General features: G+C 39.6%; 1 protein-coding gene across 1 annotated transcript; it reads right to left on the bottom strand.

Annotated features, from left to right (window-relative positions):
• Positions 1 to 807: 807 nt before the first annotated feature.
• On the bottom strand, positions 808 to 17,933 carry LOC310931190 (CD44 antigen-like; the record flags this gene model as incomplete). Its single annotated transcript, XM_083894300.1, has 7 exons — positions 808 to 1,021; positions 1,243 to 1,321; positions 2,046 to 2,417; positions 3,442 to 3,480; positions 3,616 to 3,758; positions 4,046 to 4,211; positions 17,867 to 17,933. 7 exons carry the CDS (start codon positions 17,931 to 17,933, stop codon positions 808 to 810), a joined length of 1,080 nt encoding a protein of 359 aa, XP_083750426.1.

Genomic DNA, 17,933 nt, shown 5'->3' with positions numbered 1-17,933 from the left:
ACAAACAAACAAACAGCACTGGTAGCTACTGCTAAGGCGTTTCCAACACTTTATATACATAGAACAAGAAAAAGGGACTTAGACCTGCATAAATTAAAATAGTTTGTTGTTGTTGTTTGTTTTGTTTTTAAAGAAAAATCAAACTCCACAGGTTATGTCTGAAATATACAACAATCAGGAGACATATAAAATGCAACAACAAATGCTTATAAAACAACAGGAGTTATTGAAAATTCCTTTTTTTTTCCCCTACCAGTTAAATTACACAGTTCTCTTTATTTATTTAATTAATCTGATAGGCCCTAGATTTTTGCCAATTATGAAACAGAAGCAGACAAATCAGTTGTTAATATTTTTCTTCACGTTAGACCCTCAAAATCCCCTCCCCGCCCCCCCCCCCCGTGTAAACCCAAAGCCCCTCCAGCCCTGTCATCAAAGAACACAAAGAACTGACTCAGAAGACACCCTGCTATGCACTGATGCTTCATACCCCAGCCATGCATTGCTTTACTCTGACCGACCATTCAGTCATCAAAACGGGTCACCAGATGAGGGTCACCATCTGGCCGTACACAACGCAGGCAAATGCTGCACAGACCCAGAAAACACTTAAGTTAGACAATCTCTCACAGAGACCCTCACTCCGCTTCCATTCAGTGCTGATCATCAAAGCAGTTTATAACCCCAGTGATTGAAGCCCCATCCCACCCATCAATTTACTCGACCCTCTCAACCACCTCTACTCTTTGCCCTCTCTCCCCTCCCCTCCACCTCCACCTCCACCACCACCACCACCACCCTCCCATCTCACGCCTGCTGCTCTTTATCTGGTGACTCCTCTAGCGTGATGACGGTGAACTCCTCCGTGTTGCCGTTCTCCTGGATCTTCTCCTTGTTCATGAGCGTCACCATCTCCTGCTCCCGCTCCTGGGAGTGGGGGCTGGATGCGGATGCTGCTGCCCCGTTGCCTTCCCCGCCATCTTTGGCTGTGATCATCAGCGTCTGTCGTTTGCCGCACAGGCTGAAAATGCACATTAAGACATCTGTTTATTATTATTATTATTATTATTGTTGTTGCTGTCCTATATTGAAGTAGAACATGGAGAAAATGGGACCCTGTCTATATCAATGCTGTGCTCAAACTATCCCTGGTATAATGTTTAGGTCCAAAACACAGTACAGTACATTAATAATAATACTACTAATAATCATAATGAAAAAAAAACAGTAACTCAGCTTCACCTCTTTCTTTTGGCAACAGCTACACATGCAATAAGAATAGCAGCGACTGCCAGAATCACCACAATGATTACAATCCAATCTGGAGAGAGAGAGAGAAACAACATGAGTCCAGTGTATTATTCATTATGAAATATTGTTGGGGGAACTGTACATGAAATAACTGGCTGCTCACCTGAAGAACTCTGGCTCTCTGGTTGACCAGGTTCAGACTCAGATAGAGCACGTCCTCTGCCGTTAGGTTGTAAAGAAGCTGCATGTCAATAAAAAAAACAAAAAAAAAAACATTAAATATCAAACGTGTTTTATTCTTTTAAGTCTTTATATACAGCAACACAGGCTTTGGCAGTAACATTAATCTGAGAGAGAGCCAGAGTGCTATTGTTAAAGTGTAAGGGTAAAAAATGCTGTAAAAAAACAGCATTGTATCATTATTTCAAATATTATGAGGCATGTTTAGTCACATATTTATTCCAGAGCTCAAACTAACACAAGGGGGCGTCCTGTGTTCCTAAAAATAACGTTCAGTTCCCCTCAAACTTGTTGCATTTGTAGTGAGAATGTGCTGTTCTTTGCATTTAATAGAGGCATCACCATTTTTTGTTTATCATCCCCTTTGTGGATATACATGTATGCAGAGGGAAATTTAAACTTAAGTTATTACAGACAGAATCAACACTTCTTTTGACACAACATCCATAGAAACATCATACACATTTCCAGAACTGTACACTCCCACATACGGCCATATGGCGTTTTTGTAAATTGCTGCAATATTTCAGTTTCAGTAATCATGTTTGTCTTACACTCGTGATCTCTGGCAGGCTCGTTTTTTCCATCCTCCTGCTCATTTTCAGAGGGAGATTGTGTTTCCCCTGACTCTCCAACAGGGGCCGTTGTAGGGGCTGCTTCCTCCTCAGACAGCGTTGGCAGCATTCCAGATCCAGTGGGCTGGTCCAAGTCTCCAACTGTAAAATTTAGTCCCTGACTGCTGTTCTTGCTCCCTCCAAGGGCCTTTGGATCTTCTGCGGGAGTAATACTGACTGTGGTGGTCATTTCTATCATTCCCTTGTATCCATCTTCTCCAGGTGCCGCAGTGGCATCATCTGTTTCACTGTCATAAGAATCCATTGTTGGAGTGGACTCTGGTTCTGCCTCATCTCCTTCTGGAGAATCAACTGATTAGACAACAGGGAGGATCGTATAAATATCATGTGAAATGTGGACATTTCAAAGTTTTCTCATCTATGCAGAGTTAACATGTATATTTCAATCAGAATAATTTTACAGTAGATATTAGCATGCATGATAGCATTTCTCATTGAAGCTGTGTTTGTCAGTCATACACAGACGTGATCTTTTTACTGTATAACAATGGAATGTAACGAAAGGTCTGGTATAAAAACAACTGTACAGTATGCATCTCATCAAGTTTGTTTACATGATATTTTGTGTTAATCTCCTCTCTCTGGATTTTAAACATAACCAAAAAAAAATCGGTTGAATATCTTTCTAGTAAAATGTCACCACATGTTATGTCTCAGCTCAGGAAACAACTAGGACCTGAGAGGATCTCGTGTTTACTGTACTGATGAGGTCACTTGGTGAAATGACTGTGATGCAAATTGGAATTTCAAATTTTTCAGTGTCCTGAAGTTGTACAAGTTATGGAGGACAGTATTATTATTATTTTTATTATTATTCATTTTTTTTGTCTTCTTATGTATTGTTGAATCAAAGTTATGATTAATTGTATACTGCATTTTTAGATGCAAAATAGACTTTTCTTTTTGTTGTGGTCATAAAGACCAGCCATGTGAACTTTGAACTGTGACGTATTTCCAAATTTCACAAATTCAATCTGATTTGAAATGTTTTTAGTCCTTTTTGCTCAGGTGTGTTCATATAGTTTTTTTCATCAGATTGCCTACGTAAAAAAAAGGGCATGAGACACTCTATATTGCACATTCTTATACCTTCTGTATATACTGTATATTTTAACATAGTAATGGAAAGAATGGGTTAAGGTTGTCGTTTTGTTGTTTATTATGATATTTATTTGTTGTGTGAACACAAAGAGACTTCTTGTCTTATATGGCGGTAAACATGACCAGCTCACCTGGGGCTGTAACCGGTGCAACTGAAGCAAACAAGACAAGATCCTGTTCGGTTTTAACCCCAAATGTGCATATTCATACTAACCTGATTTAAAGGCTTCTGTACAGTTACGCTCAGGCCCAGCTGAAACATGGGAAACAAGAAGTAAATATTACTAAACAGACCTTTTCATTGCAAACTAATAATCCACATGTGATTTGAGTTTCAGGAGTGAGCTGCTGATGGAGTGTCACTGACTGCTTCAAGCGGTATAGTCACCTTTGGCATCATAGCAGTAGGCGTCAAAGAGTTCATCAGGGCTTATATATGAGTGAATAATTAACCCAGTCGTTTCATTTGCACAGTTTTTATGGTGCGTGTGTCTGAGGATGGCAATGCTGCCATTGGTCATCCAGCCATTCCTGAATGCACACAACAATAACTTTATTAGAAGAAGAGATATTTGTTGATACAGAATGCAATCTGTCCAAACACATTATGTCACAGAAACCTGAGCTAACTTTCACTGCTCAGAGAAATAGAAACACAGTTAAAACATTATAACACAGTTATGATGTTTTTCTTCCCATACAGTCTGATTTATACATTGCTCACACGATCACATTGAAGATGTGATTTCTTACAAAAAGTGATCTAGAAACACATTTCAGAAGAAGTAGAAAACAACAGTGAGACGATATGATTTCACCTGCAGGTTTCCATGGCTTTATGATAGGCCTCCTCCACTTGTTCTAGACTCGCCAAAGTGGCCTGAAGCTGCACACACACCTCGTGAGCCACGGGAAGGCTCAGGGAGTGACGGCTTGCTCCTTCTGCCAGAAATACCCCAGCGAAGGAGCAGCTCCGAGAGTTTACTGTAAGGAAGGAGACATAAATAATTAGAGTAGTTAATTGTCGGGGTATTCATGAGGTCCAGTATATGGGGGTGATTGTGAGGGTTAAGCTAAAATAAGTGCATAAACCCACACTCTTGCACCTTACATGGCCACAACCTCCAGTACTGCTTTGCACTTGTCATTACAGGTCATCCTGCGAAGAAGCGATTGTCACCATATTCCTGGTATTATTTACTCAACTCAGGGCATCTCCTTGCATATCATTATGTTGAAATAGAAATGCAATTGAACTCAGCTGCCTGGGTCGAGCTATTTTGCAAGCAAACTGATTATGATTGAATAAACATCCAGGTCACTCTGGTTGGTGCCAGAGTGGTATTTTTTGAATTCTTATTTTGCTCTTGAGTTCTAACCTTGTAGTAACTTCAGATCATAGTAAGATTTGAACATCAATTTGCTGGTATTTTTAAATTCCTATTTTTTAAGTGTTCTACTGACCGTGTAAGCTATTTGTCCTCCTGATCTCACTTTGAATCATTTGGTGTTCTTCTCGTCCAGGTCAGAATTTTGAGAACCCCAGAGTGAAGAATCACTTTGACCAGCTGATCTACCTCATCGGAATGTGAAGTTGTGCTGTTCAAGGTGTGATGAAGGTGTCAGACTCGGGTTGTTCAGGGTTTTGTTTTTTTTGGCCATCAGTGTGGACCTCAAACAAAGTCTGATGCCTTGCAGACTGTACATAAGCCCACAGTTATGGAACCAAACATGTCACTTTGTGGACTTAAAAAAGCTGCCACTCCATGATTTCCTGGTGCACTTTGGTCTCTTTTCAATCTTCAATTTGGATGTTGAACTTTATAAACATACTGTTCCTCACAAGAACTCAACCTATAACTTGTGAACTTCACAGCAGCTGTTTTACCCACTGAGCTAGCTGCTCAGTAAATGCTCCCAAGTTTAGATTTTAAAAGACTAAAATGTCAAATTAACCAGAATAATTTGCAAAAGCATGCACTTGTGGTTCATTGGCGATCCGAGCAACCTGGAGGTTTCTTAAGTTTTTTTTTTTTAATCATCATAAAAGTACTTAATGTTGTCATTATTTTCTTGGACAATAATATATACAATCCCTTAGTTGTGTGACAGCAAAATCTTGTATTTTACATTTTTGATTATTAGCATACAGTACATCAGTGGATGGAAAGTCAAACAAACAGCATCCAAGAAAACAACATGATTCCTGTAACAACACATATAAAACTAATAGCCACGGTCAATTAAATAAACCATTAAATTGATCATTTTAACCTTTAATGACGTCATTATACCTTTCAGCTTACTGTATTCACTATCAGTTGGTTTTGCAAGATGCTGTAAATCTGTTTTAATGTGTTTTAAATGATTTCTTCAACTAATGCTTATTGACCACTATCATGCATTTCCTAAGGGATCATGTTTACACTTTACAGTAAGGGTCCAAAAAGCAATCAGTAATGGTTAACTATGGTTGATTAATGCTTGTGAGGCACTTATTAAGGGTTAGGTCAGGTTACCAATGTTAAGTAATACATTTTATACGGTTAGGTAAGGGCTACCGGATGACATACACAGCATAGCATTACTAATATACTAAATAGTGTGCAAATTAATTAAGTAATGCATACATAATGATAACTACAGTTAATTAATTAATAATTACAATATTACATTTTAATAATCCTAAATAATTTATTTAACTTTACTTTAACTTGAGTAGTAAACATTAGTTAACTGCTAATTAATGCAATAACTAATATGTTAATTAATAAGTAATACATAATAATGATTGTTATATATGAATAAACAGTACATTCATGCTTAACCCTGTAAGACCCACGGTTGTAAATTTACAACGTTACCTTTAGCCATCCCTAAAAACTATCTGTTATATTTTATCTGGTTTTTAACCACATGTACATAGTCATTGGGTCTTACTGTTCAGTCTAACAATGTTAGTGGATGTTACATAGGTTTATAAGTTCCACTTTATGGCCATGAACGCACACGACTTTTCAAGATTTCCTCCGAACAAAATCTCTTTGTTTCATTGGACTGGATTCATCAGATTAAAGTAAGTAAAATGTCTCTTATATTTTTTTTGGATGTTATTATAATGTGTAGAGCATGTACATATTTAGTTATTGTGGAATAGATGCATCAAATTTCATTTAGAGCTTGTTACATATTTGTTGTAATTTTACAACACTGGGTCTTGGTGGTAGCAAAAATAGAAGGCTTGTTACAGTGGACACAGACAGGTGATATTCACTCCACTACACCACTGCCTGAAACAGAGGATTTTCTTTAAACATGAACAGTAAATATTACATACATTATACCCTTGTGTTGTGTTCTGGTCAAATTTGACTGATTTAAAAGTTTTATGTCTAAAAAATTATATAGTTAATTTGATCAGACTGAGCTAAAATCCCATGTCTTTGTCCACATAGAGGATATCAACAGACAACTCAGTTCTGGGAAAGATGTAAATGTTCCTGAATGTGGGTTGTGGATGTAAGTGGGGGTCTGCATGTTTTTCTTTGAGTATGATAAGTAGAGACCATAGGCTCAGACAATTACATTTACATTCAGGGCATTTAGCAGATGCTTTAGTCTAAAGTGACTTACAATCAGCAGACACTATTGTCTGCCTTGAAAACATTTCTACCCAGAGCACTTGGTCCACCACCCTATCTATTCCTTCAGATTATGTACTACTATATAAAAAGCATATTTATACATGTTAATTCATTGCTTTTTTTTCCCAGAATGCCACCAGCAAGGAGAGAGCCGTGATACAGTGTGCAGGATGTGATTGATATCATCCAAACTGGAGAGAGTGAAGTTGAGATGGAACTCAATGACACTAATGAGAGTGATGAAGACTCAGATGAAGATGTCTGTCAACAAGTGGACAAAGAAAACCAACCACCCATGGACTGTCCAGCTGATGATTATGTCGACATCAAGCCAAAATCACATAAAAACACCATGCACCGTGACAGGTGTCGCTGGCCGAAAAAATATTTCATCAGTCCCAACACTGATTTTTCTGGTCTGGATTTCATCTTCAGACAAAGAGAGCCCAGCAACACAGACAGTGACATCATGAAGCCTCTGAATGCTCAGAAGAGACCATCCAAGAGATGTGAACACCTGCCATTGGATGTACGCAAGGACATGAAGACAGGGAGAGGATGCTGCAATAAGGGATTCACCAACACACAAATGCAGCAAGTGTAATGTTCACCTTTGCTTTTCAGAGGACAAGAACTGTTTTTAGGACTTTCACTAACAATGAAAGTTTGTCATGAAAAGAAAAAAGGAATGAAGAAGTTGCTAGAAAAAGCTAGAATTTTATCCTGTTTATTTATTTATGTATTTATTTTTAATAAATGATTTCATAAAAATATGACTAATGTGTGATTATTTTTAAATGTTATATACATTTATGGAGCTAAGTAAGCAATCAAACTTGCAAATGAACTTAGTTGTTGTGAATTGTTGTTCAGACAAAGTGAGTAAAAACACAGAAATTCTGCTACCACCAAAGCCCAACGTTGTAAAATTACAACGTTTCTGTAAAAACTTACAAAAACATTTTTTTTCCAAAAACTCTTTGATTTCTGCATCTAAGGTCTCCTACAACAACATCTGAAAGGTCAAATAATTTTTTTTTTAGGTTTTTCTTAATTTGGGTCTTACAGGGTTAATAATGTACTAACTAACATTAATTAAGGGACTCTTATTGTAGTATTGTAAGTGTTACCAAAGTTTAAATAGAATGTAGAATGTACGATGGCATTGCTGACAAGCCTCATAGCAACTGTCAAAATGTTGTGATCACACCTGAATATGTTTTCACAGCCCCTTCAAGGGGTTTGACTACATGACAAAGCAAACACCTGAGTCCATAAAATGGGGAAATCTTCTCCATGCCCAAATCATTATCAATAAACAAATGTCTGTTAGGAGTCTGCTCAGGTTGCACTCACAGATGCAACCAAATACATCACACACTTTCCGGTCTGCTTTCTCAAAAACTTTCCCTCTTAAAACACACAGAATGAAACTGGGTGGAGGAGAGAGAGAGCACTGAGGACTACACCATGTCTGAATCACCTGTAAGAACATTATCGAAATAAATAATATATATAGATACAGGTACAGTAGGTCAGCAAGTGATAAGTAAGCCCACACATTTAACAGTATTTGCGAGAACTATGGACGATGGGATGGACTTTTTTTTCTTTCCAGACAACTTTATTAATTGACTGCTGTCAGGAAGTGAAATCCTATACGCTATAGCTGTAAAGATGCAAAGCACAACAATCTTGCTCTACCCTGTCCTGAGCAAAGCAACTTGCCAACATCACTATCATCTCACATCTGAGACGCAGGTTCAGCTGTTGTATTAAAGATAATGTGATGAAAGTGTTCTTTAATTTATTACGGCCTTTTAAGGATGTTATATACTGAAATGGCCCTTGATGAGAAAAAACATGTTCCCAGCCTCTGTGTTAACAAGTGTCACCATACCCAGTGTTATCTTTGTTGATTTAGTTTGCTTGACTGAAGGCGGAAATTCAGGGGAAATGACTTGCCTCATCAAATTGAAAAACAGCGACACACACATGCACTGTCCCTCACAGATAAACACATGGGCAAGAATTTGATTTCATCAGGAGTATTTTTTTTTCCTCTTTGCAGCAGGTGCACATTTGCATTAGAAATCAAAAATAAAACCGAACATTAAGAGTAAAAAAAAAGTGAACAGCAGTTTCTGTGGGTTTACCACAGCTATATGACGATGCATCTGTTTGCTGATGTCTAACTGCGTTGTCATGGTGACAGACCCGCGAGTTGTGAAATCCGAGTCATTCAGCCGCAACAGAAAGACGACACTTCACATGTCACTTCCCCCACTCAAATATCACGGCCTTCAACATGAACAGAAATGAATAATAATGAAATTGAACAATAACCTACAGTCACACATCCAGCATTCAGCAAAACAGGAAATGCAAGAACTGAAGGAGGAGACAGAAATCATGATGTGTCCTTAAATACAACTTATACGACAACTAGTTCTGACCAGCTGCACTGGGACTTTTAACTGTCGTATCACTCCGCTTCACAGGTGTTCATAATAATAATGAATCAACCGACAACTGTTACGTCTGGTTCACACTGCATGTGTGTGCCGCCTTCCATTATATCTTGTTGGCGGCCATCTTAACAGATTAGAGTGTCTCACACACACTGCATGTGTGAGACGTGTGTATTTTTTTAGTTCTGGCGTCTCGCCTACTTTCCACGTGCACGGTTCCCAGCAAAAATAAACAGAGCAAACATCTGTTGATACGCATGTGCAGGAATATTACATAGAACTGACACCTGCCATAGTAGTTTTAACCCTTAGAACACAGCACTTTGACTGCTTTTTTTCCATTATTATGTTTAAACATACAGTATATTCAGAGGCTGTAAGAATGTGCAACATAGAGTCTTATATCCTTCTTTTCAGAACAACCTATAGGCAATCTGTTGGTGAAAAAGTTTTCTCCACAACAGAGCAAAAAGTACTAAAAAGTTTAAAGTCGGATAGATTTAGTGAAATTTGGAAATATGTCACAGTTCAAAGTTCACTTGGCTTGTTTTTAACAGTCCATTTTTGTGACTATTTGTAACGACTGGGGATACAGACAGGATAGGATCCAAATGCAACGACCACAAAGAGTTCACAGTCTTTTAATGCAGTCCAGAAACAGGTCCGGTACACAGGGGGTCAAGCAGTCCAGGCAACAGTACAAATCCGATAGGCAGAAGGCAAAATCCAAAGTCAAGACAGGCAACGATCATACACATGGAAGGGACACGGGGAAAACGCTGGAATTAAATCTACACACAGAGGCTCGAAGACAGACTGGCACAGAAGGGAGGAACAGGCTGGGTTATATACTGACAGGGGAGTGAACTAATTACACACAGGTGGAAACAATCAGGGGCGTGTTCAGACAATAGCACATGGTGCACAGGGGGGACCAGGCAGACATGCAGGGAGCAGGGACCAGGAAGTGAAGTGCTGGAACTTGGGACCTGACGAACGTGACACTTTTATTGCTACACACCACCAGGATGTCTATATAAGGAGTTGTGTATTATTCCCACACAAATGGGTGCACTTGTGGCCACGTGCAGCACTAAGGGTTAAGGGCCAATTCCAATTCCTTTCTTAACTCTCAATCTTAACCGTCAAGCTCAACCCTCATCTTAACTGGCCCTCAAAACCAAGTGTTGAGGGTTATTTTGTCACTTAGAAATGGGACACCCCTTAAATGCAGATACGTCTTCAGACTGCGGGGGGCAGAATAACGCGAAAGCTGCGTCCAGTCTGTCAACTCCAAAAAAGAAGAAGAAGAACACATTTATGTCACGATTATTTATTTATTATTTTATTTCAGTCAAGTTATTAGGTTGTCAGTTAGTTTTAAGATGATACTCATACAAATACCACAACCACGGACATATTCAGCTGACAGTTACCACACACCACGGCTTATTGAAAAGTAAACGATAGCAAACGATCGCGTGTGCGCACCGGCCAGCTATTGACAAAAGATCGTAAAATAAAAATAAATGTTACGCAACAATGACGTAAGTCATCCATAATATGGGCCTAAACTAAGATAATACAATGGTTTTCATCATTTTTATATCTCTATTAACAAAGAAAATACTTAATTTGTATCGCACTCGCTTCGCTGCTTTCGACGCCATCTTTCTTATGTGAAAACACGCAATGCATTCTGGGTAGCCCTTGCTCCCAAGGGTGGTCTCGGAAAATCTCAATATTGAGGGCGATACAGCCCTTAAACTTGCCCCTCAACTTAATTTTTCTGAGAATCAGGACAGCACTTGCACTAGAGGGAGCGCATTTTTGAGATTGAGGGTTAAGCAAGGAAATGGAATTCACCCTAAGTGTCTAAGCAGAATCCGAATCCATGAAAAACATAAATATTATATTGTCAAAACTATTTTAGAAGCTGTAATAATTATATCACATAACGCAGATTCTCTCTCTCTGTGTCTGTCTGTCTAAGTTAGCTATAGAGCAGCAACTAAAGTCATAAAGTGGTGGTGTGGGGACACATGAGCAGCAGACACGGCAGACACACATGCACGCATCCATCAGTATCCAAATTAATTGTGAATGGTGGTCAGGAGAGGACAAGGAAAAGGCGCAGTATACGTGTGCGCAAACCTGGTGTGACATCAGCGATGGAGACCATGGCAATGAGCACCTGTGATATTCTGAATATACATATGATGACTTATAATGCAGCGGGCCACATGGACGAATAGTGATTAGCTATGTCGTTGCCTTGCAGCAAAAAGACGCAGGTGTGCGTGGGTTTTCTCACGGTCCAAAAACACCCACAGTTTAATTGAGCAATTGCCCATAGGTGTGAGTGTAAGGAGTGCAAGTGAATGGTTATGTTTCTATGTAGTTCCACCGTGATGGACTGGCGACCATGTCCAGGACGTACCTCGACTTTTGCCCCATGTCAGCTGGGATTGGCAACCAACAACCCTGCGACCCTCATGTGCAGGGATAAAGTGGTATATACGATGATGGATGGACTTATAATGCAACCCCCAACCCACCAAAGCAACCCTCGACAGACAACCTTTTGTTTCTGGCTGCACAATTAATGGAAACATACACAAATGTACTTGAGTAAAAGGTGTGGGCATAATGTGTAGTGTGCAGGATATGGTAATTGTTTGTGTTGCTAGGCAACATTCAAATCGGTCAGGTTGTGGTGCTATTTTTATAAATGTTGCCATTGTAGAACTGTTGTATAAAAGCTATATTTGTAAATGATATAAACAATATAATACAGTACAGTTGTGCTGCAGTTGACACTTTTTCATATGATTCTTTTTAAGCTGTAAATTTGATTGTATGACATTACAGGGTCAACGTCTGCGCTCCTAACAATCACTCTCTCATAACATAAACACTCTAAAGTGTCAAACTGTTTGGCCCAGTGAAGAAGGAAGTGTACTGTTGAGCAACACACTGAACATATTTCTCAGACTGCATCCTGAACTTGACTTATGCATTGCAGCATGAAAAAAGGGAAATACATGTATTTATCAGAGAAAAACCATGTTTGATTTTGTCGAAAAGGAAGGTGTTGGCTTTGACTGCAGGAGTTAAATATTAAAACAAGTATCAATTCTGGCCACTCTTTTCTGTGTGTTGTGGACAACTTCACTTACTAGATAATAAAAAAAAAAAAGACTGCGATGCGTAAACGGAGAACTAGCAACAGCAGGAAGTTAAACTCTGCTGTTAGTAGCAGCTGTGCAACAACAACCAGAGCCAACACTAGTTTTACAAAGTAGTTTCCCTTCTTTGTCATCGCTGTCTCTTCCTCTCTCTCTCTCTCTCTCTCTAACCCACACACACACTCTACTGAAGGGACCTGAACACATGCTGCCACATGGCACCATGTCCCTTAAAAGTAAACGGGAAGAAAAACAGTCCTGGTCCTGTAAACCTGCCCAGAAAGATCAAAGACAGCACAGCTATGAGTGAGGTGAAAGGGGGGGGGGGACATGAATCTGAGGCGTCATCATTAGTATGCAGGAGGAACCGTCATGGGTGTCTTTATACAGTCGAGGAGCACTGACTCTCCTGAAGGCTCCATTGTCGGCTAATGGAGTTGAAACCAAGGAGACTGCAAAGTTTGGGCTGTACAGAACCTGAGAGAAAGGGAGCTGTAACACAGTGTCTTGCCAAAAGCTCCAGCTGCACTAGAAGTAATAGACAAGTCTTCCTCTCACTCCACTTCCACAGTCCCTCTCTCTTTCTACTCTTTTTGTTGTTGTCGTTTGTTTTCTCTCATTGCACAGTGCTTATCTTTTCTATGCGTGCAGTAACGTACAACCTCCTGCATGCAGGTGTGCAAACACAGATAAATGCACATGCTCTTGAATTTCATCAAGTGATTGCCTTTATTGCACAGCATGCAAACCCACAACGGAATATTACGTTCATTACGTTGTTTTCCTTTTACGGCTTTTGTCTCTCTTCACTACCATCGCTCAAAAACATAGACTGAATATAATGTGTATTGTATGCAGTCATCTCTTTTCCATTTTAACTATTTGTACAGATGACTTCTCGTTTGTGTGCATGGACAAACACACACACACACACTAAAGGTCACAATGACCTGATTTCCTACACCTAATAATAACAGTAATTAACTGTCAAACTGTGATAAATACCAGTTAAATGTGTCACACTGTTCACATTATTTCACGTGTTATAATATTTTATCCAGGGTTTTATCTACTGTTTCTTTTTTTAGGTGATTTGAGTGAAAACAGGAAGAAATGTCGCAATGCTAACGAGCACATTTAAAGCTGCATATCTTATGAGATTGCCAATTGCTCTTTTCCGCAAGAACATTCACATCTACATTTGAAACGGATGCTCTGGCTGGCTTGTTTTGGTGCTGCAGAAGAAACCTGGCAGCGATAGATGGCAGACTTCATGAAAGCACAACCTGTGCATATAGTCATTTTAATAAGCTTACAAAAAAACAACTTTTGTTTTTAAGCAATTATACAGTTAGATAAATGTATAGTATGTGCAATTGGGTGGAATTAGATGTTCAAACACTTTTCACGAAGCAAACAACACTTTTTAAGAAGACGGACAGACTTCAAGCCCATTGAGATATCTCCAAAACTCAGTAGCCAATCAGTAGGCAGCTTCCTAAGGCCCGCCCATGGTCAGAATCACAAACAAAAAACCACAACGCAAAGAACAAATCGGGTAGAGCAAAGAACAAGTGTGTTTTCAACCACTAAAATACAATGTTTTTAAAATGATTAAACTGATATTTTATTTGCTTCCTGAAAAGTGCTGTTTGAAAATATTGACGCAAATCTAATTCCATACAATGTCTGCCAATAAACCCTCCAAAATGTTGCACACTGGACCTTCAACACTATTACTGCATTCATATATGTTTAGATTATGATTGTTCTGCTGCTCTGTACAAAACTTGACCCCTTGGATATGCTCACATTCTAGTGTAACTGTAACTAGGATACACACATGTGATGGTGTTTGTCTGTTTAAAATTATATTTTGAACCCTTTAGATTGCACCAGGGCCCAAGGTCGGTGTAGTGGTTAGCACTCCTGCCTTTGCAGCAAGAAGACCCGGGTTCCTGGGTTCGAGCCCCATTTGGAGCAACTTGGGAACTAGGGCCTTTCTGCAAGTTTGCATGTTGTTTGCATGTTCTCCCTGTGTGTGCGTGGGTTTTCTCCGGGTTCTCCGGCTTCCTCCCACAGTCCAAAAACTTGCGATGTGGGGATTAGGTGAATTGGTCACTCTAAATTGACCATAGGTGTGAGAGAATGTGAGTGAATGGTTGCTTGTCTCTATGTGTGGCCCTGTGATGGACTGGCGAACTGTCCAGGGTGTACCCCGCCTATCGCCCAATGTCAGCTGAGATGGGCACAGCACCCCCTGTGACCCTCTGGTGGAGGATAAAGCGGTAGACAATGGATGGATGGATGGATAGATTGCACCATAGTGGGTCATCTTCCGCCATATTTGTGAGCAGCTAATTGCAAAATCCCCATATCGCACATTTTTGGACTGTGGGAGGAAGCCGGAGAACCCGGAGAAAACCCACGCACTCTTGGCCAGGACTCCCTCGAAAAAGAGGTTTTTAATCTCAATGGGACTTTCCTGGTAAAATAAAGGTTAAATAAAAAAAAAAAATATGCTACTTTACCTATAGATGTCTCTACATTCAACATGCTGATCCTCTAATGCACATTAATCATATTTATGAGAAAGGTAAACACATTTCTTTTGTCACCCTAGTGTTGGATTAGGGTTAGGGTTTTTATGTGGTGTTTGAAAAAAAAAAAAAAAAAGTCACCTCATCCATTGATCAGTGTTTTTCTTCTTAAAAGCAAAATTTACTGTCAATTTGTATTTCTGATGACACTGTGAATACCTGCCTCATGCTAGTTGACGTGTGCACATTACAGAGCTGTTACTTTTGCCAGGAACACACAAAGACTGTATATTAGAAGGGAAAGCAGGCAGGTGGTTGGGGAGTTTGTAGGGAACATGAAACTCATAAAAAAGGGTTTTAAAAGAAATTAGCAGGTTTAACAGCAAACAAAGGGGAGGGAAAATCCTGGAATGTGAGAACTCTTAATCGTTTTAAGACCAGTTGAGTTAGTTTTGACGGCACTGATCAAAGAATAAAGAACCAGCAGAGGATGGTATTGTGCAGGGCCGCTAAGCCTCAGGGTATTTGCTTTGCAAAGGAGGGTACAGTGGAAGAGGAAAGCGAAACACATGTCTAAAATTCTCAGGTGGCGAGAGATGGTACTGTGAGGCTGCACAAGCACAAACCTCCTTTGTCACGACCCAGACCCAGTCCAAGGGGCCCCTGATCACCAGTCACCTTGAAACATGACACGGACGCATGTGGGAAGGTTTGTTAAAGCCAGGGATGTAAACATAGCATTTAAAAGAAATCTAGTGGTCAGGATGGCAAATTGAGAGTGTGTGCAAGTGGATTTATGTTAACATATGACTGATGCTTTGTGGTTATGGTTAATCTCTTATTGGCACATTGCACCTCAGCAAGGTTATGGAGCGTTGTGGGTGTGCTGAAAGCCCAGTGGGTCTTTATCAGTTTGATCATAAAGCCCCTGCACTGTGTGCTATACAGACAGGAAATTGAGAAATTATAATAAAGTCTCAAAGATTGCTGATAATTCTTGACTGCTTCGTGATTAACTTAAGTAAAAGGCAGCAATGAATTTAGATTAGTCTAAATTGGATTTTTATTACTTTCCCTCCAGAGGTCACATCATTAAAATAAAATGTATTTCATTTAATTAATTTAATTGACTAATTTGAATTACTTTAGGGCAGGTTCAGTGTCTATTTGACGATGTAAGAAATAGCAGTTACCAAAACATTCAAATTTTACTGATGTTTATAGTTTTCATCACAATGTTCAAGCTCATAAATTTTTAGTATCCAGACACCAGAAACCCTCCATAAATCCCAGTGGTTAAGAGCAGAGAGCAGATCTGGACCCAGATGGATTTATTTGTATATTTTATATGAGGTTTGCATTCCAGCTATAATTTCAAAAGGACTGCAATAATTCATAGAAATGTGTTGATGGTCTGCATACGTTTAAGGTTACTGCAATAAATTGATATGTAAGTACAAGTTGTGTTACTTTTTCAACAAGTAAATATAATATATTTTTCAGTTGGAACCATGCCCAATGTAATGACATTATTTGTTATACATTTATTGCAGTTCAGTCAGTTGTTGATGACACAAAGATGCTGAGGTACATACTTAAATATAAATATAAATATGCTGCACTGATTCATAAGATTATAAGACTTTACAGTGTTCTGGACCTTTGCCTTTCCCTCTCTGAATTTTAATTGAATCTCCCTGTTTTGAAGGGAAGTCTGGCCAGGCCACAATCCACAAGTCTTGGTCCACATATTGTGCTTAAGACGAAACTCAGCCACAGACTCGGAAACAATGTCTGTACCATGATGAGCAATAACCACCTCAAGACTCCTCTAATTAGACACCACTTACTCTCAACAGTCAACCGTAGAGACACATGAACAAACCACTAACAAAGGGGGGGGGGGGACCTCCACCTCCTCCTCTTCCCATATACAGTGCCTTTACAATTTGAGTAGCTATTTCCTATTTTTGTTGAAGTTCTGCAAATACCGAAGACATTTGAAGCTTGATAGTGATTGTTCTTAAAGCTCACTGCCAGAGGGAATCTGTGTGACCACCAGCACCTCCACAGAGAACAACGCAAAACCTAGACCTGTTTGAATCCACTTCACCTCCAGAGGTTTACATCACTCTGAGCGACAAATCCAACAAAAGCCGTACGCAGAAAGCACATGTGAGGCAGAGACAAAGAAAAAAAAAGAAGGGAGACAGTGAGGGGAGAAAAGCTCCAGCGACTGCTGATCACCCTTTGTGTCAGAGGATAAAGCATGAAGCATGGCAGCACGAGACTCCAGCTGCAGCACACCGTGAAAAAAGGAAGGAGAAATCTCTGTTTCTAACTTAAAAACAACTACAGCCATCTAAAGCAAGACTCATCATCCAAAAGCCTGATGAATAAGGTTCACTTTCTAGCGTGTGGGTGCATGCGAGACAGAGAATGAGCAAGAGCGTGTGACTCCTTTGTGTCTATGAGGAGTCTGGGACTGCCAGACGTAAGCCTGTCTGTACTGGTGTAACACGCGCTCTCTTGCCGGCATCCACTTGTCCATTATATGAGTAGCAGAAGCAGACGCACAGCACAGCCTCTTTCTTTCACCGGCTTAATCCTTACATGAACACAAATTCTCAACTAGGATCAAGATGAAGAGAAAGATGAAACATTAGAAGAAAAAAAAAAGAAAATACTGTCTGGTCCCAAAATTTGCCAGACAATCAGTCACAAATGAGGAAGAATAAGAGTGCAAAAATCCACAAACAAAGAGCAATCCAGAGGGCGAAGACACTGTCCCCTCACCTTGATGTTGCTCTGACCTGGATGAGGTCAGTAATCCAAGGGTGACCCCCAAGAGAAGTGTCCACAT

The sequence above is a fragment of the Microchirus variegatus genome, assembly GCF_963457635.1.
Source record: "Microchirus variegatus genome assembly, chromosome: 8".
NCBI lineage: Eukaryota > Metazoa > Chordata > Actinopteri > Pleuronectiformes > Soleidae > Microchirus > Microchirus variegatus.
Note: the sequence above shows the minus strand (reverse complement) of the source record. Positions and strands in the feature narration are given on the sequence as shown.